Genomic DNA, 25,665 nt, shown 5'->3' with positions numbered 1-25,665 from the left:
TATCACTGCCTACCCAAACCAAACATATGCTAGATTGAGATTACTGTATGAAGGCAATCCATCCATCCTTGTTGATTTGCCCACTTCTTCTGATGGGTAGGTTGAATGAGAAGATCCAGAGAAGCCCACTGAGAGAGGATGCTGGCAAACCCCTTTTTTCGCCATTCTCCCACACCTTCTCTTTCTTATATCGAAGAATTTGTACCTTGAATGTAAATCGGATCACGTCTGTTTTTCATCCCAGTCAATCTGGGCTTGTCATGCCACAAAAGAATGATGTTTTACTTTATTCACTTTGTTACCAGAAGAGTTAGAGCAGGGTGGTCCCCACAGTGCCTGCTGATAACTTTCCTGGCGCTTGCCAAGTCTTTTAGAAAGTGGGAGGGGCTAAGTGGGGCTTTTGCCCAGCAGGCCTTCTGATTGGCTATTGGAGATTTGATGGGCTGTGCAGATGTTTAAGAAGGTTGCTTTGGCAGCAGCTGCCACCACAGCACAGGGATCCTTCACCGAGTGGCTGAAGGTAAGCTGCGGCAGCCATTTTGTGGCTCGTTCCGCCTCCTGTGGCAGCTCTTTTGTGGCAGCCATTTTGTGGCTGCACCCACATTCATCTCAAGACCTCAGATCATTGGAGCTGGTTGTTAATAAAGGAAAGGAAGGGCTGCACCCACAACACCGTATCAAAATTCCAAAGGTGCTCACAGGCTCAAAAAGGCTGGGGACCCCTGATATAGAGAATGTCATCGCTCACACTGCTTATTAAAGGGCAGCTTATTTTATTTCGTTTCAAGCGAGGCTGATCTGTTACACTGCCTGCCCTTCTTTTTCTAGTAAGCATCCCTCCCAGCCGGCCTCTTCCTACAGATCTGGCCCTAGTAATGTACACCAGCGGGTCCACCGGGAGGCCCAAAGGCGTGATGATGATGCATAAAAACCTGATAGCCGGAATGACGGGACAGTGTGAACGAATACCTGGACTCGGGTAAGGCGTTTCTGCTTGTCCTAAAAATCTTGCTTTTCTGTGACATTTTTGCATGCTTTAACATAGTTCACCCGCAGTATGAATACATTTGGGAGATCCTCAAACATTCCTTCCCTCCTCCCCTGCCACACAGTGATCTAATTAAAGATCTCTGCTTTTGTCATAGCACAAAGTAAGAGTTGCTGTTATGTCTAGAGCACGACTAGGGCTGCAGTCCTGCTCCCTGCCCACGCAGTCACGCTTTCTGCCTCTGTTGTTGGCCGCAAACAAAGTCTTTCTTTGCTCTGTTCTGCCTGTCTCTTGAGGAGGGAGAGAAGACGGGAAGCAGACCTGGGCTGGAGAGAAGGAGGCGGGCTGAGCACCAAGCAATCCCCATAGGCCGTCCCGCCTGGCAATCCCTGGCCCCTCCTTCTCAAGCCGCTCTCATGGAGGACGGCACCTGCTGTCTGCTGAAGCTGGAGAAGGAGGGGCCAGCCAGCACCTGTCTGTCCTCAGCTGCCCGTCAGCTCCCTTCTCACCACCCCTTGTGGCTTAGTTACATGCCCACATACCCTGCCCTCTACAGATGTGCAGGGGGCATTATGCTGTGTGGCTGTATGAGGCATATATTCAGCTATTGGAGGGGCAGGCCATGTCAGTATGTCCTATAAAAATAGGGAGTCATCATGGAAATGTCACTTATGAATTTTGCACAGTTTGAATACTTTATTTTCCTCTTAGTCGATTAGGGCCCTATAACACGGGACAGGTTTTTTCGGTACAGCTTCCCAATTGTAGCGAGAGCAGCTCTGGCGCTACAGAGTCAATGCTTCTGCTTCAGTCTTTTCCTGTGCTTGACAAAATGGGGAGAAACATAATTAATACCACTTAACCATTTACAAAACGCACACTCTAAAACGGTCTTTCAAAATGCACAAGCTGGTTATGCAAGCTGGGAACACTGTGATGGTTTTTCAGGGTGTCTCATACAAGTTCCACAAAAACTGCGTAAGATGTGCTGTAGGAAGGCCGAGCGAGGGCAGTATTTGTGCTGATGTACTGGTGGAGCTGCGGTGGCTCAAGTGGTTAAGACGCTGAACTGCAGGCTGTGGAAGGTCAGTAGTTCAGCAGTTCGAGACCCGAGTGTGCCGCATGACGGAGTGAGCTCCCGTCTCTAGTTCCAGCTCCTGCCAACCTAGCAGTTTGAAAGCAAGAAATTGCAAGTAGATAAATAGGGACCACTTAGGTGGGAAGGTAACAGTGTTCCGTGCGCCTTGGTGTTTAGTCATGCCGGCCACATGACCACAGAAATGTCTTCGGACAGCGCTGGCTCTTCAGCTTGGAAACAGAGATGAGCTCCGCATCCCTAGAGTCGGATTCGACTGGCTTTCGAGCAAGGGAACCTTTACCTTTAGTGGTGGTTGCTACTTTGCCAGCCCTTGGAGATTAGAACACATCCCAGGACTGTCATGATTTCACCAGTTCAAAAGGGGGAAAGTTTCTGTCTTTGACAATATAGTGAATTGTTGGGAGAGTGAGGAGAGAAACAGAACCAAGTTTGAAATAGAAATTTACCAAATTTCCCACCAGTTAGATCTGGGGTGTCAAACATGCGGCCCGGAGGCCGGATAAGCCCCCCGGAGTGCTTCTGTCAGGCCCACAGTGGAACTGGCCGTCTTCTGCTTCTTCTCCCAGTTCTGCTGCTGCTGCATCATCGTAAGTTTGTAGTTTACAGATACTCACCTGAACAGCATACTCAAGATTGCAACATCACAGACGTTTTGGTGCAATAATTCAGAGCAAGAGGTGTCCGTTATCAGACACTGTTAAATAAGCAAAATATTGCAAGAGTGCTAATGTTTTTAAGTAAAAAAAATAAGCCCTTAGTGTTTGTGTCCTTTATAAAGTTTATATCTCCACTGCCTGGCATTACATTTTATGACACACATGGCCCGGCCCAACAAGGTCTCATTTATGTCAGATCCGGCCCTCATAACAAATGAGTTCGACACCTCTGAGCTAGAGGGAATGTTTTGCGTTGAAACAGTTGTCTATAAGGAGTCTAGTGATTTGAAATCGTGAGAACAACACTGTCCACTACTGCAGTTATTTTAAGGCTATGATCTGAAGCAATACTAGCCTGGCTGCATTTTGCATGGGGAAGGGGCCATGGGCCAGTGGTAGAGTATCTGCCCGGCATGCAGAAGGTCCCAGGTTCAATCCCCGGCATCTCCAGTTAAAAGGGCCAGGTAGCAGATGATGTGAAAGACCTCTGTCTGAGACTGGGGAGAACCGCTGCCTGTCTGAGTGGACAACACTGACCTTGATGGGCTGATTCAGTATAAGGCAGCTTCATGTGTTTATTTGTATACAACATGGGTCAAAGCAGGCCTTCACTGTTTTCGAAGCCCTTGTCCACACACAGGCATCAGCATATCCTCATTGCTCTACTGAAGCACACTAACATAAGAGAAGCCAATGTTGGATCAGGCCAATGGCCCATCCAGTCCAACACTCTGTCACACAGTGGCCAAAAATACCAGGGGCCATCAGGAGGTCCAGCAGTGGGGCCAGGACACTAGAAGCCCTCCCACTGTTGATCCCTTCCCCCAGGCACCAAGAATACAGAGCATCCCTTGCCCCAGACTGAGAGTTCCTATCGGTACCTTGTGGCTAATAGCCACTGATGGACCTCTGCTCCATATGCTTATCTAATTCCCTCTTGAGGCTGTCCATGGTTGTAGCCACCGCCACCTGCTGTGGCAATGAATTCCATCTGTTAATCAGTCTTTGGGAGAAGAAGTTCTGTTCTTTATCTGCTTAGCACTGCTCAGTACTTTATCTGCTCAGCGATTTCATTGAGTGCCCACGGGTTTTTGTATTGTGAGACTGTGCTTTCTCCTTAGACCCAAGGACACCTACATTGGCTACCTGCCTCTAGCTCACGTCTTAGAAATGACAGCGGAAATTTCCTGTATTACTTACGGCTGCAGGGTCGGATACTCCTCTCCACTCACGCTCTCAGACCAGGTGAGAGAATAAAGTTGAGCTGCCTCATTGCTTTTTGACCAAGGAGGGAAGGCTTTATATTCTTTGCAGTTATCACCAAAGGCAGCTTGTTAAGGTGTTAATGGTCTCAGGCTGACCGTACAGAATGTGCTGATCTGTACAGCAGAGTATAATCAAGATAACATCTAAGAACGCATTCTTGAAGCTGTCTCTGTGGGGCTGACTGGAGGACTAGCTAAACAATATGTGTTTCTTCTTGGGGGGGCATTGTTGCCAAAACATCAAAGTGTATTGTGGCACATTAAAGAATTTGGTTTATGTTTGTTTGTGAGACTTTGTGTTTTCCCTTGCAGCTCAAGGCAAATTAGCATTCAAAACTAAAACAATGTGCAATACAGTAAAAACCTCTTCCCCAAAGAAAATACTCGCAGGCTATATCTCTAGGTTTGCTTTAGCAAATAAAACATCTATACAACCTCCTGAAAATGGTGTCTCCCTCCCCTCTCAGGGAGCCCATTCTACAAGGTGAGAGCCACTATAGAAATAGGGGGCAGGGGAACAACCGGAAGATGGCAACCGGAGGACTCTCGTTGATGCACAAGGACACAGGGGAAGAAACAGTCTTTCAGACAGGCTGGGAAGGGCTTTGAAGTTTATGTGGCACCATGAATAGAACTTGGAAGCCAGCTAGCAATCATTGTAGCGACTTTAAAATGGATGAGATGCATTTCCTTCAACTAAAAAGAAGAAGAAGAGATTGGATTTATCCCCCGCCCTTCACTACCCAAAGGTGTCTCAGAGCGGCTTACAAACTCCGTTCCCTTCCCCTCCCCACAACAGACACCCTGTGAGGTAGGTGGGGCTGAGAGAGCTCTTGACAGAAACTGCTCTTTTTCAAGAGCAGCTGTGCCAGAACTATGGCTTGCCCAAGGTCGTCCAGTGGCTGCAAGTGGAGGAGTGGGGAATCAAACCTGGTTCTCCCCGGTTAGAGTCCACGCACTTAACCACGCACCAAACTAACCCCTGACCATTAGGCTGCCACAGTCTGAACCAGTCGTGGTTTTTAATCAAACCCGGTTCTCCCAGGTTAGAGTCCGCGTACTTCAGCACTGCGCCAAACCAACCCCTGACCATTAGGCTCCCACAGTCTGAACCAGTCGTAGTTTTTGGGATTTCACGTTAGGACAGTTTCATGTAGAGTGCGTGAAGAGTAGTCCAGCTATGATGTTATAAAATCCTCTATGATTCCCGAAGGGCTTAACAAGATGCCAACTAACATCTTCTGGTGGTCCCCAGCCCCGGGGACGTCCACCTCGCCTTGACTAGGGCCAGGGCCTTTTCAGCCTTGGCCCCTACCTGGCGGAAGGCGGTCCCCTGTGAGACCAGGGCCCTGAGGGACCTTTGACAGTTCTGCAGGGCCTGCAAGACGGAGCTCTTCCTCCAGGCTTTTAGTTAGGGCGGCGGACATCCCCCCACTCTACTGGGCCTTCCCTCCGTGGGTCAGACCTGCATGACCATCCAAGGACCAAAATCTGAAATAGATAGCATCTGTGAGGCTTTAACTATGACTTGTACCAGAGGAGTGTTGTTGTGTTTTATTGCCATTTTAATTGTTTTAATTATTTGTGTGTTGTATATTGTTTATTATGTCTGATGGAACCCGCCCTGAGCCTGCTATGCAGGGAGGGTGGGATATAAATCCAATAAAACAAATAAATAAATGAACCATGGTTGTGTGGCAAGGTCAACTGGATCTAAAAGGAGAGAACTGGCAAACCAAGCCCAGTTGATAGAAGGTGCTCATGGCCATCACATCAGCCTGCTTTTCCAAACAGCCAGGGTGGGTTCCCTAAGTTCTTAAACCGCTTTGCCAATGCCAAATCCACTCCTCCGAAAGCATCTGCCTTCCTAACCAGCATTACCTCTGTCTTGTCTGGATTTAGCTTCAGTTTGTTCTGCCTTTGCCTCTGGGGCATGGCTGAAAACCCTTGGTTCAGAACCGAGATGGAAGCATCCCGGAAGCTCAGATAGTGTGATTTCAGTTGGGGTGTCATTTGCATCATCAATGACCTCTAACTGCATTTGTGTCATCAATGACCTCTAACTGCAGAAGCTCGGGGTTTATTTCATTCAGTGGCTGCATGTCAGTACTGAAAAGCGTGGGTGACTTGGGAGGCCCAACACAATCCAGCCCACTGATTCTACTCCTCAGGTGAAAACTCTTTGTCTGATCCGACAGAAGAGACTGAAACCACAGAAGAGCCACTCTCCTAACCACAGCTACATAGTCCAACCAGTCAATAAGGATGTGTCAGGTTCCACAGCCAAACAAAGGAGTACACGCTTATCATAAGGTTATACTTTATAGCTCTTACAATAAAGTATAACCTTATGAGGCAGTAACATCGTCACTGTTAGGAATGGCTATGTTCCTACAAGCATAATGGGATATAGGGTATTCGTGTGCACCCCCCCCCCCCCAAACCCCTAGGCCAGCGGGCCTGACTCCCACCAGGGGGAGAATAAAGCCAAAGCTGGGAATCGAAACTGATCCCACGGGTAATCCATGGGAAGACACTACACAGACAGCCTACAAGGTCAGAGATAATAAAAAACAATGGAATGCCGCAGCAGTTGGTACACAGGTTAAGCAGATGCACTCCTGCCCATAAATATCATGGCAGCATCGCTGACAGGATGGAATGGTCAACTGTATCAAAGGCTATTGATAAATCCAACGATAACAACAGGGATGACTGTCTGTCCAACTTTAAGAGTAGACTCTCCACCAGCGCAACCAAAGCCATCTTGGTTCCAAACCCAGGCCACAAACCAGACTGAAATGGGTCAGACTGAGCTGTAAGGACAAAGAAGAAAAAAGGGGGGGGGGGGAAACTGAACCTAAACCTAGAATTCAGAACCTAAAAAGGTTAGTCATGAATAGAAAGGGGCCAACTCTAAAAATCTAATTATAAAATATACAAAAATATATATGTGTGTTTATTCAACATAAATTAAAATAACAAACAAGGGCCCATTCATACCTCATATAAAACTATAAAAACATACAAGGGCTAATAAGATAGACCTAACGCGTTTCGGCCTTTACAGACCTTCCTCAGAGGTCTAATACATACAGAACATATTGGCTGATGTGCAAAAATACATACAATCCTACATATACAAAATATGGAATAAAGACCAGAGATCAATTGTTCCAAAGTTTAACCCCTGGGCAAGGAAAAGAAATACAAAAATACAAATGAAGCCTCCAGTGAAATCACATGTCCAGTGGTACTTCTCTCTGGTCAACTGTATATTCATCTGAGGTTGTACAGCCAAATGTTCCAAATAAAATGTTCCTTAGGTTATTAGCCCTTGTATGTGTCATACAAGGAACCCCTGGAGCCGCTCCGCCACAGCACGCTCTACCACCCTCCCCCCATATGGCAAATTGGAGACTGGCCTATAATTGGCTGCGTCATCCTTAGCCTGAGCTGTGTCATACTGCGCTGTGTTATCAAGGCAGACTGAGCTGTGTCATACAGGAACCCCTGGAGCCGCTCCGCCACAGCACGCTCTACCACCCTCCCCCCATATGGCAAATTGGAGACTGGCCTATAATTGGCTGCGTCATCCTTAGCCTCTTAAAAAACTTTAAGCGAAGTTCTCATAACTGTTTCTTTCAAAGGACTAGAGAAAAAGCCCTCATTCGACAAAGTGTTCACAACTTTCACCAAAGGCTCCAATACGTTTTCCTGGAATGATCTTAAAAGCCAGGCACAGATCAAGAGCACGTGCTCAAGTACATCTGATCCTTGATGCTAGTTCTGCAGCCACTTATTGGACCTTTAACAGTAGACAAGAGCAAGAATCCAGTAGCACCTTAAAGACTAACCGTGACTCACGAAAGCTCCTACCTGCCACAAATTTTGTTAGCCTTTAAGGTTCTTCTGGACTCTGTCTCTTTTCTACTATTACAAGCATAATACGGCTACCCACATTGACCTTACTGGACCTTGTTATCTATCTTTCTCAGTAACGTTGCACTGAGATCCGAGGACTGCGGATTCATTTTCTGGGCTGCCTTGATAACCTCTTTGACGCGATGGGATGGGATATAACATTTGAAATAAATGGCCTCTAATGAAAATGGTTTGAGAGAAAGGGATTTGTACCCCGCCCTTCGCTCGGAGTGGCTTACAAACTCCTTTCCCTTCCCCTCCCCACAACAGGCACCCTGTGAGGGAGGCGGGGCTGAGAGAGCTCCTTCCAGAACTGTCCTTGGGAGAACAGCTCTGACAGAACTATGGCTTGCCCAAGGTCATCCAGCAGCTGCAAGTGGAGAAGCGGGGAATCACACCCGGTTCTCCCTCCGTGCACTTAACCACTACACCAAACTGGTTATCATTGAAGTTTGCTGGGAAACCATTTCGAGGAGACGATATGTGAGGTGGTCTAAATCTCCCCTGCTTCTCTCCATCACTGGTCTGGCAGCTGCCAATTCCCGTCCCTCAGTCTTGTCTCATATTTCTTTTTCTCCCTTCCCTTCTGGCTGCTCAAAGGTTTGTTACGGGCAAGAAAGAAAGAAGGGATCTCATGAAGGAAGGGTCTTGCGTGGTTCACTGGCTGGCCACGTGTCCTGCCTCACGGGGTCAGATTGGGTTTAGGAGCCACCCGTTGGCCACAGGGCACTCTAAGATATTGAAACGTGATACATGTGACTCATGCCCTTTTTTTGTGCTCATACTAACTGGCTTCAGCTCACACGGCTCTCTAACACTCAGGCCTCTTCTCCCCCTTACAGTCGAGCAAAATTAAGAAGGGAAGCAAAGGAGACTGCAGTGTCCTGAAACCCACCCTGATGGCAGCTGTGCCGGTAAGCATGGAGGGAAGAGTGCGCATCTAGTGCGTTGTTTGTCTTTCGTATCATCCACTCCCAACAGCTTCATCCTTAAGGAGAAAAGTGGATTTTCTGTATGGTAAATCTGTGTGTGTGTGAACCTGATGGATATTAAAAGGTGTCGTAAATACAAATGTCCCAAGTGAATGTGCTTGAAGTCTTAAGATCTCAGTAAGTGGGCTGAAAGATAATGGCAAAGGAAGAAGCCCTGAGCTCAGGTGATCCTCCCCGTTCCTTTCTTCATGCAGCCCAAAGTTCATTAGTGGCTTCCAGGTAGACGGTGGAACTATGTTGTCATTAGTCTGAGCCATCAAACTGTTGCTTGCGCTTGCCCTTCAAACCAAAAGGGAAGACCAAACGTTCAGAATCCCAGTTTGCAAAGCTGATGCAAACCCATCACCTGCTGGTTGGAATGGGAAAAAAAACTGGAAGCGACTAATTAGCACAGGGAGCAAATAACACCTTCCCCCGCCCCCAAATGGGAACAGTGTGATGAAACGCATTGCCTTTAGATACTGCAGAGAGAGTCTGTTTAGCGGGAAGAGTTGTGAAGCTACTCTTACCATATTCTATAGAAAACCTTTGCTGTATTAAAAACAGCCATCGAGGGAGTACAGCTCAGTGAGGAGGGAGGAAAGCCCAATATTTCCATTGCGTATTTGCCTGTACAGTGAATTGCCCCCAGCTAAGATTGATCACTGACTGACTAACTGGATTGCACATTAAGTGTTACACAATTAAGGAATAACCAAGCTGTTTAAAATGTATGAGCTGGTGCTCGGGGGGGGGGGAAATCTTTAACTAGTTAAGCCACGCAAATGCAGAGTGGTGATTTCTCTCCCCGCTTCTCTCCCCACCCCCGCCCTTAAATCTTTACAGGAAATCATGGATCGAATTTATAAGAATGTAATGAGTAAAGTTCAAGAGATGAACTATATTCAAAAGACGTTGTTCAAGATAGGTTATGATTACAAATTGGAGCAAATCAAGAGGGGATACGATGCGCCGCTCTGTAACTTGTAAGTACAATTCAGATACCTGACGGCCTGTGTACGTATTACTGAAGAAGTAATTGCAGCATAGGGCTGCCAAGTCCCCCCGGGGGGGTGGATAATCCCCCGCTTTGGAGGCCCGATTTCCGCTACCGCGTGCACGTCAGCCGGATGTGACGTGATGACGTCGGGCACACTGTGCTCGGCGTCATCACGTCACATCCAGCTGACGTGCATGCGGAGCGCTCGGGACGCCATCCGGGAGCCCCCCGCCGCGAGGAGAAACAGACTTGGCAACCCTACTGCAGCACAGGAATAAACACACAGGGAGCAAACCTGAGGGTTGTTAGATGGGATTCAGATGATTAAACTTATTAATGCACCAATTTTGCATTCGTTTTTCCAATGGGCCAAATGTGACCCTGCTACTGTCAATCAATCTGAGTGGTGTTTATGAAGGGATTAATGAAATGAATAGCCTTGGGCTATTACTGTGAGGTTGTGTGCAGGGCCCTCCTCCTCACAGTTACACCCTTCTAACCTCAGCTTTGACCTCAGCCGAGTCAGAAAGCTTAGCAGTCTTCCCTCCTTTAACTGCTGAAGAGTCCATAAAGTTAAGAACCTCGAAGATAAATTAGAAAACACACAAGGGGCCAATAGTTAAAACATAAATATAGAATAAATTAAAAAGACATGTATTCAGGGCTATTTTTGGGCAGGAACACACAGGAACAGAGTTCTGGCTGGCTCCCGAGTTGTCCACGCCCAGCAGGAACTCATTAGCATAATAGGCCACACCCAATAGCAGAAACTCATTAGGATTGGCTACATTAGGGGTGTGTGGCCTAACATGCAAAGGAGTTAAAAAAAGCTCTGGGTTTTGACAACAAACAAGGTAAACAGAATAAGAAGGGAAAGGTGGGAATGGCTGGATGACCACACTTCTGGTAACATGGTGGTGTGGCCTAATGGGCTAATGAGTGGTGCTGTCAGGGTGTGGCCTAATATGCTAATGAGTTCTTGCTGTTGGGTGTGGCCTATTATGCTAATGAGTTCCTGCTGGGCTTTTTCTACAAAAAGAGCCCTGCATGTATTCATTGCAAAGACTTTTAAAAACATACAAGTGCCCAAAGCAAGCCTCATAACATGATAAAAGTGACAAATGCGCAAGAGGAAACACTTATGACCTAACGCGTTTCAGCCCAATAGGGCCTTCCTCAGAAGTCAAACATTAAAAGGTACATATAGGCTTGACCTCTGAGGAAGGCCCTGTTGGGCCGAAATTTGTTAGGTCATAAGTGTTTCCTCTTGTGCCTGTCACTTTTATTATGAGGTTTGATTTGGGCTCTTGTATGTTTTTAGAAGTTTTTGCGATAAATACATGTATTTTAATTATTCTATATCTAAGTTTTAACTATTGCCCCCTTACTTGTTTTCTAACTTGCCTTCGAGGTACTTCATTCCATTTTGTTGGGTTGAGCCCCCCTCCCCTTCTTAGCACTGAGTCTATAACGTTAATCAGAAATGTTTGACTGAAAATGCTCACTGTTGAAGGAACTCCTTTTAATGCTAGAACTCGGTTAAACCACAGGGTGGAAACACGATGTTATGTCACAGAAGGTTTTCTCTCTCACTTAAATGGACTTGACTTAATGTACTGAAATACTCATGTGCACATTTGTATTTGAAGCAGACAGATCTATTTTGGGTTTGAATCATGGCCATAACTCCCATTCTCAGCATAAAACACATGCCTGCTCTTTAGTTTCTGGACACATGGTAGCCAGCCAGCCTTTTAACAGTGGGATGTAATCCAGAGCTAAGTGCAGGTGTCAAAAAGAGGATCCCAGAATGCTTTTCGTGGTAGGGTATTATTGTATTGTATTTTTGTCATACTAATGCCAGTTTCCTTTTCCTCTTAAGATTACTGTTTAAAAAAGTGAAAGCACTGCTGGGAGGGAATGTACGTATGATGCTGTCTGGAGGCGCACCCCTTTCACCTCAAACACAAAGGTTCATGAACATCTGTTTCTGCTGCCCTGTTGGCCAAGGTTACGGATTAACAGAAACCTGTGGCGCAGGAACAATTACAGAAGGTGAGGCGGCTAGGCTGCTACATCTCTGTATCCAAGAGCTCTGGGCGCTTTGCTCTGTTGAATAACCAGCCCTGTCTGCTCTTTTGTCTAATTTCTATAGGCGAAAATAATGATTTTTTTAGTTAGAGAAATGCCTTTGGCTGCTTTCTTACTCTTCTCCTCTGATGTTTTCCCTCTAGTTACTGACTACAGCACTGGCAGAGTTGGAGCTCCTCTTGTCTGCTGTGAGATTAAACTGAGAGACTGGCAAGAAGGTGAGACGATGCTTTATCAATATTTCTAGTACATTTGACTGCAGCTTGTGTCCCCGTGCAGAGATGACTAACGCTGATGTTGTTACGACTCTGGAAAACACATGTCAGTGAACCTGTGCAAAAAAGATATCCCTTGGACTTAAGATTTGCCCTGGGAGAGACTGGGAATGGACTTTGCAAAGAGAGCCAGTTTGGTGTAGTGGTTACGTGTGCGGACTCTAATCTGGGAGAACCGGGTTTGATTCCCCACTCCTCCACTCGCAGCTGCTGATGTGACCTTGGGTCAGTCACAAGCTCTGGCACAGCTGTCCTTGAGAAAGAGCAGTTTGTGTCAGAGTTCTCTCTGCCCCCCCCACCTCACAGGGTGTCTGTTGTGGGGAGGGGAAGGGAAAGGAGTTTGTAAGCCGCTCTGAGACTCCAAGTGAAGGGCGGGGTATAAATCCAATCTCCTCCTCTTCTTCTTCTTTATTTTTATTTATTTTATTTATTTATTGTTAAATTCAGGGCTATTTTTGGGCAGGAACGCACAGGAGTTCCGGCTGGCTCCCGAGTTGGCCACGCCCAGCAGGAACTAATTAGCATCATAGGCCACACCCAACAGCAGACACTCATTAGGATTGGCTACATTAGGGGTGTGTGGCCTAACATGCAAAGGAGTTCCTGCTACAAAAAAAGCCCTGGGTTTTGACAACAAACAAGGTAAACAGAATAAGAAGCAAAAGGTGGGTGTGGCTGGATGAGCACACTTCTGGTGACATGGGGGTGCGGCCTAATATGCGAATGGACTGTGCTGTCAAGGGTGTGGCCTAATATGCTAATGAGTGTCTGCTGTTGGGTGTGGCCTGTTATGCTAATGAGTTCCTGGTGGGCTTTTTCTACAAAAAAAGCCCTGGTTAAATTTATACCCCGCCCTCCCCAGATGGGCTCAGGGCGGCTACCAGATGGGCACATGTGCAAAAATTCCACAGGTAAAAACAGAATAAAACAAACAATAAAATGATCATTCATATAAAATACTAGTGCTCTTGATGTCACAAATAACAGATGGGGTCACATATAACGAAAGTGGTCACACATAACAAATAACTTCAGGTTCGCACACTCCCTCCTGCTGGGGGTGGTGGAGGGAACACTAATTTGGGAAACTCCACCCTCATTTGAACGCAGGATTTCCCCAGATTCTAGGGAGTTAAACCATTTTTAAAGAACTTCAGGCTCCAGAGTTTACCTCTCTAAATGGCGAGAAGACCAGGGGAAGGAGAACAAAAAGCCGAGGGAAGGTTCTGTGGTTATCCGATTGCTGCTGTAGATATATGTATGTAACTTTATTAGTCAGTTTGCATCCTGGACCTGTTTTCTTGGCCGTGTGTTCCGTCAGGCTGCTTCCAAGTCGCCGAGCATAGGTTTCCAGCCTAAGTATCCATTTAACAGGCTGAATGTCATTAACATCGATTAGTCCTGTTACAGATGACATTCTGCTGCCTTAGTAAATGTTGTAGTTAATTCTTGTTAAACTTTTTCTTTAAGGTAGAACACTTGTTTTTTTAAATTCTGCTCCATTTTCTGGTTAGAAAAGCTTTGTTTCATTTCTTAGTGGCTGCCAGAAGGTCGGAGGTATAACTGGCTTCATCAGTTACCAAGCTGGTTGAAGCTGAATCCAGCTAAGGCAGAGGTTCTGTGGCTGGGGGGGGGCGATTCAGGATTGGGGAGTCAACTCCCAGGCCTTGACGGGGTGCCTCTGACACCAGTACCTACCGTCAGGAACCTGGGGGTCATCTTGAACCCTGCTCTGTCTATGGAGGCCCAGATCGCCAACGTTGTACAGCGGGCATTCCTCCAACTGCACCAAGTTAGGCAGCTGGCCCCCGCTACCTGTCTCACCCCGACCTTGCCACAGTAATCCATGCAACGGTCACCTCCAGGCTGGATTGTTGTAACTCACTTTACGTAGGGCTGCCCTTGAGACTGACCCGGAAGCTCCAACTGGTACAAAATGCGGCTGTGCGGGTCCTTACAGGGACCCCATGGAGAGCACATATCCATCCAGTGCTGCATGAGCTACACTGGTTACCAGTGGAGCACTGGATCAGATTCAAGGTTTTGGTGCTTACCTTTAAAGCCCTTAACGGTCAGGGACCTACGTATCTTTGGGACCGCCTCTCCCGATATGTCCCCTGAAGGGCATTGAGATCAACAGACAAGAATCTCCTGGTGAGTCCCGCCCCCAAAGATATCCGGCTGGCCTCAACCAGGGCCAGCGCTTTCTCAGCCTTGGCCCCAGCCTGGTGGAACTCTCTACTGAATGACATCTGTGCCCTGTCTGATCTATTAAAGTTCCGCAGGGCATGCAAGGCAGAGATGTTCCGCCTGGCCTTCGGTTGAGGCCAGCGATGGTTCCCTTACATCTGCCTGGCACCCTCCCCTTCCCCCTATGAAAATCTGAATGTTAGATATGCCATCTTGTTTAAAGTGTTGAAATATGCATGTTGAATGTTTTTATATTGAATTCTGTAGTTTTAATTGGTTTTAAAATTTTATTGGATTTTATGCTGTTGTAAACCGCCCTGAGCCCTGCAAAAGCGGGGAAGGGTGGTTAAGAAATTGAAATAAATAAATAAATTTTTATAATAACCTTTTCCCCAGGAGGCTATACCAATAGAGACAAACCAAACCCCAGAGGTGAGATTATAATTGGTGGACCCAATGTCTCAATGGGCTACTTCAGAAACGAAGAGAAGACAGCAGAAGACTTCATCACTGATGAAAACGGTCAACGATGGTTCTGTACCGGGGACATTGGAGAGTTTCATCCTGACGGCTGCCTGCAAATCATAGGTGGTTACCTCATTTTGATGACTGGGTCCTAGTTTGGTTTAGAACACTAGCAGGAGCAATATGAAACAGTTTTTGTATTTATTTGTTTGCCCTGACCTGGATGGCCCAGGCTAGCCTAATCTCAGAAGCTAAGCTCCTCAGTGGGTGTTAATTGCTAGGAAATGGCTCTGTCCAAGTACCCATCTATGGCCCAGGCTGGCCTGATCTCATCAGATTGCAGAAGCCAAGCAGGGTCAGCCATTCTTATTATTTGAATGGGAGACCACCTTAGCAGTATTTTTCGAGTATCTATTCAGCCAAATTAGATTCTCTAATCTGATTCAGCTACCAGCTGAGCCCAAATAAAAGCCAATACTATTTGGCTTTTATTCGGGCACAGCTTGGAGAAGTCAAGTCGTGAAGCAGCAGAAGGGCCCAGCTCGGAGAAGGCATTTTGAGACCCCTTTAAATGCCTTCTCCAAGTCAGCCCACGCCACTGCCACAGTGGCGGTGGTGCAACTCTGCGAGTGAGCTCGGGCATTTAAAGGGTCTCTTTAGATGCTTGAGATCACTTGCTGAATCACGTGGAAGCGCAGGCCAGTTTGGAGATGGCATTTAAAGAGGTCTGTTTAAATGCCTTCCCCAAGCCAGCACATGATGCCACTGCTGCGGGCAGTGCAACTCGCTGAGTGAGCTCAGGCATTAAAAGAGTCTTCCCTCCCTCCTTTCTGCTGGCCGTGGCTCCCGGAGGTCAGCAGAATGGAAGGGGGCGGAAATCTGAGATCTTCCCTCACTCATGTGCAGCATGGCTTGCAAATGCAAAAGCCATTTAATGAGAACTTTCCCTTTAAATGGTATTTGCAAGCTGTGCTGCACACAAGTGAACCTGGAAGCAGTGCAAGTTCACCTACCGTCTTCTCCATTATCCCTATGGGGATGGTCATATTGTATAATGGAGCCGAATAAATTTGGTGATACTGATTATTTCCTGAATTCAGGAATATTGGGAAATACTGATTTTTTTTAGGTTCAATGTACCTGAACCCGTAAAATACTGATTTTTTTTTTTGTGTGTGTACACACCCCTAGTGGGGATGCTTGGAAGCCTCTTTGGGTGCCATTTGGTACAATTAAAGTGGGCTTTACATTTGTATGCAAATAAATCAAAATAAGTACTCAAAATGCCTGGTATGTTTTGAGCTTTCTCAGCAACACATTTGTGCCCAGTACAAATTAATCCTATGGTGCAAGAAGTGGTGGCTGCTACAAGCAGAGACAGCTTCAAGAGGGGATTTGATAAACATATGGAGCCGTGGTCGATGAGTGGCTATTATCCACAAGGTATAGATGGAACATTCTGGCTGGGACAGCGATGCTCTCTATTCTTGGTGCTTGGGGGGCAACAATGTAGGGGTGGGCTTCTGGACCTCCTGATAGCATCTGGGTTTTGGCCACCGTGTGACGCAGAGTGTCGGACTGGATGGGCCACTGGCCTGATTCAGCACAGCTTCTCTTAAGCTCTCAGAACTGAGCAGAACCTGCAAACTCTCTAAAGCACTGATAATTTTTACCCAATTATTCCCCTCAGATCGCAAAAAAGATTTGGTGAAGCTGCAGGCAGGAGAATACGTATCGCTGGGCAAGGTGGAGGCAGCCCTGAAAAACTGCCCGCTTATTGACAACATCTGTGCTTATGCCAAAAGGTAAGGTTTAAGAAATAGCATGGGACCAATGTTCCCTCTAAGCTGTGGAGTCTTGTGAGCAAAAATTCTACTTTGTGAGCTCCTGACATTAAAGTTGTGAGGGAGCGATCTGGCTGCTGCATTAATTAGTTTGCTCTGGAGCCCTCCTTCCTGAGCGGAGACAAAAATGTGTGAGACGGAGGCTAAAAAACTGAGCTAGCTCACACTAACTCAGCTTAGAGGGAACACTGCATGGGACTGTATTTTCTGGGGACTTGTGGGTTGGAGGTGTCTCCAGAGAAAGATATCAGCTACATCCCTTCTCTTAGTTTGTGTCAAGTTAGAAATGAGAGCTTAGTCCATTTTTTTTGCACATAATTGTACAGACAACGGAGTGATGACCTAGGACTAAAATGATATTCTCTTGCATTCTGTCCTAGTGATCAGTCTTATGTGATCAGCTTTGTGGTTCCCAATCAGAAGAAACTAACCGATCTTGCTGAACAGAAAGGTGTGACCGGAACCTGGGTGGACATCTGTAACAATCCTATCATGGAAGCTGAAATCCTGAAAGAGATTAAGGAGGTGGCTAACAAAAGTAAGCAGTGATGCTTCTCTGCCCCATAAGTAGCTTGATGATGTATGCAGAAGTCTTGGACAAATCCAAAAATGAGCATTGCATTAGGTTGGTTACTCCCTGCATAGTGAATTGATGGTGCGGGCAAGGGGACAGTTCTGCTGCTTCAAGTTCTGCCTTCCACCTTCTCCCCCCTTTAAGGGCAGAGATGCAAGGTAGGGGGATAGCAGTTCAGCTGCCCAGGACTGCCTCCCTCTACATTCTCAAGATTCCAACATCTGGATTGGATTTCAGGTGTACACAGCCAAGCACACAGCTGTCCTGCAACCACGGCGCTGCTGTGCTTCCTTTTGCTTGAATCATGCTGGCGTTGGTGGCTTTGCATGGCACATCCCGCCAGGCTCTCTTTGCTCAGTGCCGAAGCCCTGATGCAGAGGTGAGCAGAACTCTTTGAGCCAAATGTGCAGTGTGTGTGTCAAATAATGCACGTTAGCACTAAGAGTTTCAGCAAAGATGTTTTAGGAAACAGGATGTCACGAAGAGCCAAAGGCTGTGGCACAAATATAAAATTCGGTCCTCATCAGATTTTTTAAAGAACAGTGAGTGAATATATGCTGCGGTATTTAAACACAGGGTCTTGAGGATCTGTGCTGTCCTAAGTACATACTTGCTTGCAGCCAGCAGTGTGCATTCGACTTAACCGAGCTGAATGAATATCCAAAAAATACCCTATCGGTATTTTTCGGTTACAGTGTAAACCGATCAGAGATCTGTATTCAGCTACAGATATAGCTGAGCCTGAAAAAAGCCGATTATATTTGGCTTTTATTCAGGTTCATCTTTCCCCTGCTGCTCTGCCACTTCCACTGGTCAGTTTCACTCCCCATGGCTGATCAGCTGACTGGTGGGGAGTGAAACTGACCAGTGGAAGACGCTGGGGGCTGGGAGAGGGAAGGCAAGGCATCTAAATATACCTTCTTGCTCTCCCTTCCCTCCTGCTGGGTATATCAGACCCGAATGCATTCAGAAATACCGAATATTTCATGAGTCTCAATACTATACTGGTATTTAGGTACTGAGGAAATTTGGTATTTACTGATTTTTTGGGGTCTGATATACCCGTATTGGAAAAATACTGATTTTTTTTTCTTGCAGCTTGGTTGATTCGCTTCCCTGGCCCAAAGAAAGAAATTTGGGGGGCCAGGGAAGCTGACCAACCAGGCTGCAAGTATGTGGTTAGGGCAGATGTCAACCTGGACAGGACCAGCCTCTCCAAAACAAGAAAAGCTGCTGGTTGGCGTTCAGACCGAAAGCAAATCACCATCCATTATATAGTTCTTCAGCCACCTACTGGCAATAATTTGTGGCACATAGGATATTTTAACTTTTGGCAGTAAGTAGTCTAAGTGAAAAACCATGCCTATTTTTCTTTTAATAGCTTTTAATTGTTTGAATGGTTTGTCGATTTAAAAATTTTAAATTATTAATTTGTTTTATTGTGTATAACGCCTGTGGCCCTGTTAGCCACCACCTGTGCCTGCCCTGGCGGGGAGGCTAGGATACAAATCTAATAAATAAATAAATAAATTTACTCCAAGGTTCTAACAAATTGACAGTACCAACACTGCGGTCGGTCTGAAGCAGCAAAACAAAGTTTGGGTCCAGGGGCACCGTTAAGGCCAACAAACTTTAATTCTGGGTATAAGCTTTGGTGTGCATGCACACCTATCTGAAGAAGTGTGGATGCACACAAAAGCTTATACCCAGAATAAAATCTTGTTGGTCTTAAACACGTTAGAAACACGTTTCTAACCTCTTGTTTTCCAGCCTGCAGGCTCAAAAAGGTTGGGGACCCCTGAACTAGAAGTTTAGTAATGGTGGGTAAGGTTCTCTGAAAGATGACTATCCACCAGTGCTGATTTTTTCTCCTGCTGTGTGGTCTTATTTAAAAGCATTAGGTGCATTCTGGAATCACATACCCAGTTTGAATATGAGGGATACCCATCAGATTTGAACTGAATCTGTGCCCTAGAATTTTCCTGGGATCCTCTGCCATGGAAACGCCGCATTCAGGACTTCTTGGCAGTTCTTGCCACGTGAGCCTGTTTGGAAAAGAGTCCCCTGAAGGTGAAAAGCTTGAAAACTGCTGCCCTTGTTTTAACCTGTTTGGTTTGGGGGGGAAAAGCCTTAGCTCTCCATTGCACTGCGTGTCACTGAATGCCAGCCATGGCTATGCGTGCACAAATCAGTTGGCTGTTAATATTTATTTCCTAATTCTCCCCCACCCCTTGTTCCTATAGTGAAGCTGGAGAGATTTGAAATACCAGTCAAAGTGCGGTTAAGCCCAGAACCTTGGACCCCAGAGACCGGCCTGGTGACAGATGCTTTCAAGCTGAAACGGAAAGAGCTGAAGAACCATTACCTCAATGACATCGAACGAATGTACGGAGGTAAATAACCTCCAAACCACCTTGCGTTGGAAGCTGCGCAGGGTTCCTTCGAAGACTGAGTGACGAATGTTAATTCCCCCAGATGTTGGCTGTAATTATACACTGAGAGCTGGCCCTTTGCGAAATTGAGAAAAGCAGCCACCTCCCCCCAATTTCTAAGAAGGAACGGCGCTCGCTTTGTGAACAACTCTTTCCAAGATGCTGTCAAAATGACTGACCCACTGCCACTGTTCCATCTGATCACTGCCAGTCCCGAGATGGCTGTGTTCATATGAAACTCCCTCGCTCTTCTGTTTTGCCTCCTTTTTCGACCCACGCGGAATTAAATCGTCTTCGAGGATTCCATTACGGTGTTCTTTCCAAACTGAGCCTGTATTTAATGTGTGCCCTGTACAAGGAAAAAAGCAAAGAAAGAGTAGACAGAACTAAGCTGGTAGCTCGCACAGAATGCCTCTTCACAATCTGCAAATCTCAGGTCCTTTGCTAGGTAAAGGTAGCTTCTTTGAACGTGGCAGTCACCATGAGGAGCTAAGAGACAGAGAAGGGGAGCTCCTCTACGGAACGAGTGGTTACTTTCACACAGCCCAAACAACTGACTCACCCCTGGTTGGCTGCTTGGATTTTGCCCCATGAATATTCAGCTAAGCAGTTTTTTCAGCTGTGACGTTGCCCATGGAGGTCTGTCCCTTTCCGTGCCGCTGGCCGTAGTTAGGCTGCTAAAGAGGAAATTTCAGCTGTGTGAAAGTACCCAGAGAAGAGACAATGTGTGGTCCTTTTCCCTTGAGTACTGAGGGCCCATTCCAGTTTGCTCCTTTTTACTCTACAACGGAAGAAATGTAGATGCAGCTTTGAAAGCCACACTTTCTCTCCAGTATCCTCAGCCTTTCACTGAGCACAGATCACAACATTCCCTCGACTGAACGGTTCACAAGCTTCTGAATTGGATGGTGAAAAGGGGGCAAAGGAGTGCAGTGCTGAGATCTTCCGCATGCCAGTATTCTGGGGAGCCGTAGTGCCTAAAGGGGAAACCAGCACACTTTAAGAGGAGGCGAACGACTGGCCGTCCACAATGCGTTTTACCCATTCCTTGACCCGCATTTCCAATACTGCCACAAAGGTTCTTTTCCTACTTAAGCCTCAAAAGAATAGTCTTCGAAAGAAGATAGGCTAGGGATGTTTGCCTTCTTCAGCACTGCGCTGGCTTGTAAAGTAAAGATAATGCTGGCATCCACACAGTCTCAAAGACTTTTATTTAAACTTTGGTTATTGCTCTGAAATCAGTGGGACAAAACAACCTTTGACAGGTAAAGATTTGCGTGGCCTGTTCGGCTTTTTAAAAACCTACATCATTATATGCCACAAGTATGAAATTTTGAGATCTTTGTGCCTGCTCCTCCGAATGCACACACACACCAGGAATTAAACTGTATTCAAGTTCCCCCCCCCCAAGCTTTTTTAACTTCGAAAGGGCATTCGCTTTATCTTTTAATACAAAACAAGTTGCAGAAACTGAAAATGTCTTGTGTATGCTGAACTTGGTCTTTGGAAGTAGTTGTTGTTGTTTAAGGAATGTGTTGGAAGGGAAGAACACTGTATTTAAAACTTGTTTTGTCTTTCTCGGTTTGTGACATTTTATTTTAAAAACTGGAAATTCTTGGTGTGCTGCGAGGAGACAGGGTAGGCAAGTGAGTCTTGTATGGTTTGCGCATTTTGTGTGTGGCATTCAACAGAGCATCTTCTTTGTTCGTCCACACTTTGGGCTTGTGTATCCCTGCTAGCAGTCCATACTTGAACCAGAAATACTGTAAGATGTGGCAATTCTTGACGCTGTTCTACTTTGCACTTTCTTTCTTAACCCTTTTATATATGTTGCTTCCATTTTTGTAAAGACGTGGCCCTTGATTGCAATGTGTTCTACGTTGACTTGAATTTAAAGTATTTATGATATAGAATTCTTTTATTCATAATATTTAAATGTGTATATTATGGTCAAAAAGGAAAATAATCCGGTATTGTTACTGAAGAATGAAGGGATTTTTGTATGAAATGTCATTTCTGCACACAGGCAGTTTTAAATGCAAGCCGGGCAAGTTTTTCTTTCTATGAGGTGTATGTGTGGGGTTTGGCCAACAGTAAAACTGCTAAAACCTACGCGCTAGCGGTTCCGACCAGAACTGGCCGTCCCATCCTGAAGGACCAATTTTAGATTTTTGATCTACAAGCGGTATGTTTGATACCTGTCATCTGACTGTAACTTCTCCAGCCAAACCAGCACACTGCCAACTGATCTTGTAGAGACCCAAACTCTCAAACTGAATCTGACTGCTGCTAGAAGGGGCAGGGGAGTCCAGCCTTTTGCAAAAGGGACCAGGAAAATGCCTCTCAGTGGGTCTTTAACCAAACACATACACTTGTTTACATACGTAGGAAATGCTTCCCGTATCGATAGTGGATGGGTGTTCCTTTTTTTTTAAACGACCTCGTCTTTGTGGCCTGTTACATTCATTCTATGATAAAACTGCTCTTCTATTTAGACACAAAATGTGCTATTTGGTTTTCTGTCAAACACAACGAAACAATTGCAATACACCTACTATACGGAGCGAATCGCTGTTGCGTGATTAAATCTGATGGCAGACCTCGTGAACACACGGAGTATGTCTATCAAGCCTGTACAGTCCAGTTTTGCTCTCGTGTTCTGGTGAGTTTCATTGACTCGTGCAGGAGAGATTCCCCCCCCCCCCATTTACAAACTTCTCAACTTGGAGTATAACTTAATGGGTACAAAACATTTAAGAGATTTGGGTTTATTTCTCCACAATGGGCATGGTCATAATAGTTACACTTTCCCAGGATGTTTTGCTTAAGTCTGCAGCCTTCTCAAGCATTATATGTTTAGGCCACTGAGATTCATTCTGGGGGTCAGGAGCCACACGTGGCTCTTTGACATGTCATCTGTGGCTCTTCTGCCATGTTTTGTTCCCCAATGTGGTATCTGCCCTATGTGGATATTGGGATATGTGAACCCAAGATAAAACTTCCTGCCCTTGCCCGAGGGACTGGGCGCGAAAATCCGTTAAAAGAGCTTGCTACAGCACCGATCGATCCAGCGCGTGCGCACTAGATCCCATGGGTGTGAAGCACAGAGACCACGTCGAAGATCTAGTAGTTATATTTTTAAAGCACAATAAAACTTTCCCATATGATTGCATCAAGGCTGTGGAAGCGTAGCAGTTCTATGTATGAGGCTAGGTGAACATAAGCCGCTTAAGGAGGTGGTGGAATGGGGCGCGCACGGGCCACGGCTGAATGCTGACCCCGTAGAACAACTTGCAAGTACAAAAGTTAGCATGGAGAGACATTCTGCCCAGCTATTCCCTTGCAGAACTAGAGTAAAACTCGAAGGGAATTTTTAACACAGGGGGACAGTTATTTTTTTAACACCCAGCTTTAATAAAGAGTTCCCAGAGAACATGAAAGTCTACACACTGTTTTGTGTCGTAACTCCTAACTGACTCCAGATACACAAAAGCTGGTGAAAGTTCAGCAACAGCCGGGAGAGACAACTCTATATGCTCAGACATACTCTGGAAGTGAGAAGGGCTTGTATTATAGAGTGTTTGTGGCTGGGGTGGTGTGCAGGTAGCTCTTTGGGTTGATGGGAGTCGCCAGTGTGGCCGGAGAGACAACTCTATATGCTCAGACATACCCTGTGGAAGTGGGAAGGGCTTGTATTATAGTGTGTTGTTTGTGGCTGGGGTGGTGTGCAGGACATAGGGTAGCTCTTTGGGTTGATGGGAGTTGCCAGTGTGGCTCTTTGCAGTCTGTGGAGTGAGTGGCACTTTTTTAGGCAATGTGATATTAAAACTAGAGCATCCACTCCATGCCTCAGGGCGAATCCCATATTTAGTACGAGAAACGCACCATGGTAACCGTTTGCTGATCTGGATCTCTCTGCATCCCAGAGGATTCTGCCCTCCCCCGCAGGTCGGGGCTGTAGCCTGGGAGGAGATCTGGAAGGGCCAGTTTGGTGTAGTGCACGGACTCTAATCTGGGAGAACCGGGTTTGATTCCTCACTCCTCCGCATGCAGCTGCTGGTGTGTCCTTGGATCAGTCACAAGTTCTTTCAGAGCTGTTCTCTCACGAGCAGTCCTTGGAAGAGCTCTCTCAGCCCCACCTCCCTCACAGGGTGGCTGTTCCGGGGAGGGGAAGGGAAAGGAGATTGTAAGCCGCTCTGAGACTCCTTCGGGCAGTGAAGGGCGGGGTACAAATTCAATCTGTTCTTCTAGGCATGGAGAGGACGGAGGCCACTGACTGGCCAGTGGGTGTGGGTTTGGTCAAGGACCAATGATGTGGGGAGAGCACGGCTAGCAGCTGCCACTCAGGTTATGCAGATGCTGGGCTAGGTGGGAGGAGGCTGGAACAAGGGGGTGGGTCCAACTACTGGGAGGGGCCTGTGGCAGGATGGAGTCAGGGGTGGTCACCAGCCAGAGGCCGAGGGGGAAGGAGACTGTTGAGCATGGGGACTGAAGTCGCTTCCTCCAAGAGCCTGGACTGAGGGTGCTGCTGTGCGGTAATAAAGATGGAGTCCTGAGTCAGAGTGGACACTTTATTTGTCATGTGCACCATATGGGAGGAGGAGGGACCCCTGCCTGGTCTGCCGAGGGCCCTGAACCTGCAAGTGGCACGGGACACGTGCCCCCCCAGCCCCCCCAATCCTCCATAATTTTAAGTCCCTGAAAATAAGTGAGCAGTGACTCAGGAAAGCTCCAGCCCTGCCACGAATCGTGTTAGTCTTTAAGGCGCTCCTGGACTCTTGCTGTCTTCTGCTGCTACAGACAGACTAACACGGCTGCTACCCATCTCGACCTAGTTCCACGGAAGTCAACAGTTTTTCTTTCTGCAGGTCAGCCTAGAAGGGTGAGAGGAGTGGCTGTTCAGACAGGAAATGGGTGCCGCGCCCCCCCCCCCCCCCGGTGCATTAATTTGACTCCTAGGTCAAGCTCTGTAAAATGAAATGTGGAGAAAGCAAATTAGGGAAACAATGCCCCTCTTACTAACTGAACTGAGCGATGAGTGGTCAGCAAACAATAGTGCTCGGGGACTGGCCACTTTGGTGTTGTGCAACAGATTTGTCCACCCTGTGTTGTTTTCATTGTCCGGGAACCCACCACCTACTCCCAAATAATAGGTCTTTATTCATGGTCCGCTAAGACAAGAACGAGCAGTCCTAACTGTGTGTTCACACATCACTCCCTTCATTTAGAAGGGAGAAGAATATGTGTGAAGTGAGCACTCAGGGTAGACCCCCGTAAGTTTGGAGGAGTGGCTGTCCCTTGTGGATTCCTTTGCCATTGGTTCTTAAAGCACAACCGAGTGCTTCTCGGGGTGGGAAACCGGCTCCAAGCAGTTTCAAGAAGTGCAGCTTTCAGTTCGCATATAAGTCATAACCCTCCATTTGCAAGACCCGAGCAAGGCTACTAACGGATTTAAACAAGATGATCCTAAGCTAGCTGCTTCATACGTATGAGAAATGAACATTAACATTTTGGCCAGGAATAAGGTCGTCCTATACTTGAGCAGCTGTGTGGGAAATGTAGGATAACTGAATGTGCCCAGGCTGGGTGCATATGTGGGATGCAAAGCTTCAAAGTACCTTGTTTTTCCCCCCCCAACCAGAGCAAGAAGTGGTATCAAGCAAGCATTAGAGCAACTGACAACTTGAGCTGTCATTCACTTTGCTGGTGTGTCGGTTTGTCCATTCAACTATGGGGAAAAAACATACTTCGAGCCCTCTTTTTATATTAATATCTGTCTTTTTCCTAAGAGTGGTAAAGTTCAGAAGTCATTAATTCCTCACATTTGTATCCTGAGGAACTCAGGTCCTGGTCACACAAGCGAGATAATCCGGGGGGGGGGGGGGGGGACG

General features: G+C 46.6%; 1 protein-coding gene across 1 annotated transcript in view; it reads left to right on the top strand.

Moving 5' to 3' along the window:
• Positions 1-21,175, top strand: part of ACSL4 (acyl-CoA synthetase long-chain family member 4) — a 29,629-nt gene extending 8,454 nt beyond the window's left edge. The window contains exons 5-14 of the mRNA XM_015415429.1: positions 829-979; positions 3,865-3,988; positions 8,775-8,846; positions 9,750-9,889; positions 11,786-11,958; positions 12,138-12,212; positions 14,856-15,047; positions 16,615-16,729; positions 17,149-17,306; positions 19,586-21,175. Of these exons, the coding sequence (XP_015270915.1) occupies positions 829-979; positions 3,865-3,988; positions 8,775-8,846; positions 9,750-9,889; positions 11,786-11,958; positions 12,138-12,212; positions 14,856-15,047; positions 16,615-16,729; positions 17,149-17,306; positions 19,586-19,743 (1,358 nt within the window). The 3' untranslated portion in view covers positions 19,744-21,175. The remainder of the gene's footprint in view (positions 1-828; positions 980-3,864; positions 3,989-8,774; positions 8,847-9,749; positions 9,890-11,785; positions 11,959-12,137; positions 12,213-14,855; positions 15,048-16,614; positions 16,730-17,148; positions 17,307-19,585) is intronic.
• Positions 21,176-25,665: the final 4,490 nt, after the last annotated feature.

This window comes from Gekko japonicus, unplaced genomic scaffold (assembly GCF_001447785.1).
Source record: "Gekko japonicus isolate JY-2015 unplaced genomic scaffold, Gekko_japonicus_V1.1 scaffold1282, whole genome shotgun sequence".
Taxonomy (NCBI): domain Eukaryota; kingdom Metazoa; phylum Chordata; class Lepidosauria; order Squamata; family Gekkonidae; genus Gekko; species Gekko japonicus.
This window is presented reverse-complemented; position numbering and strand designations above follow the sequence as displayed.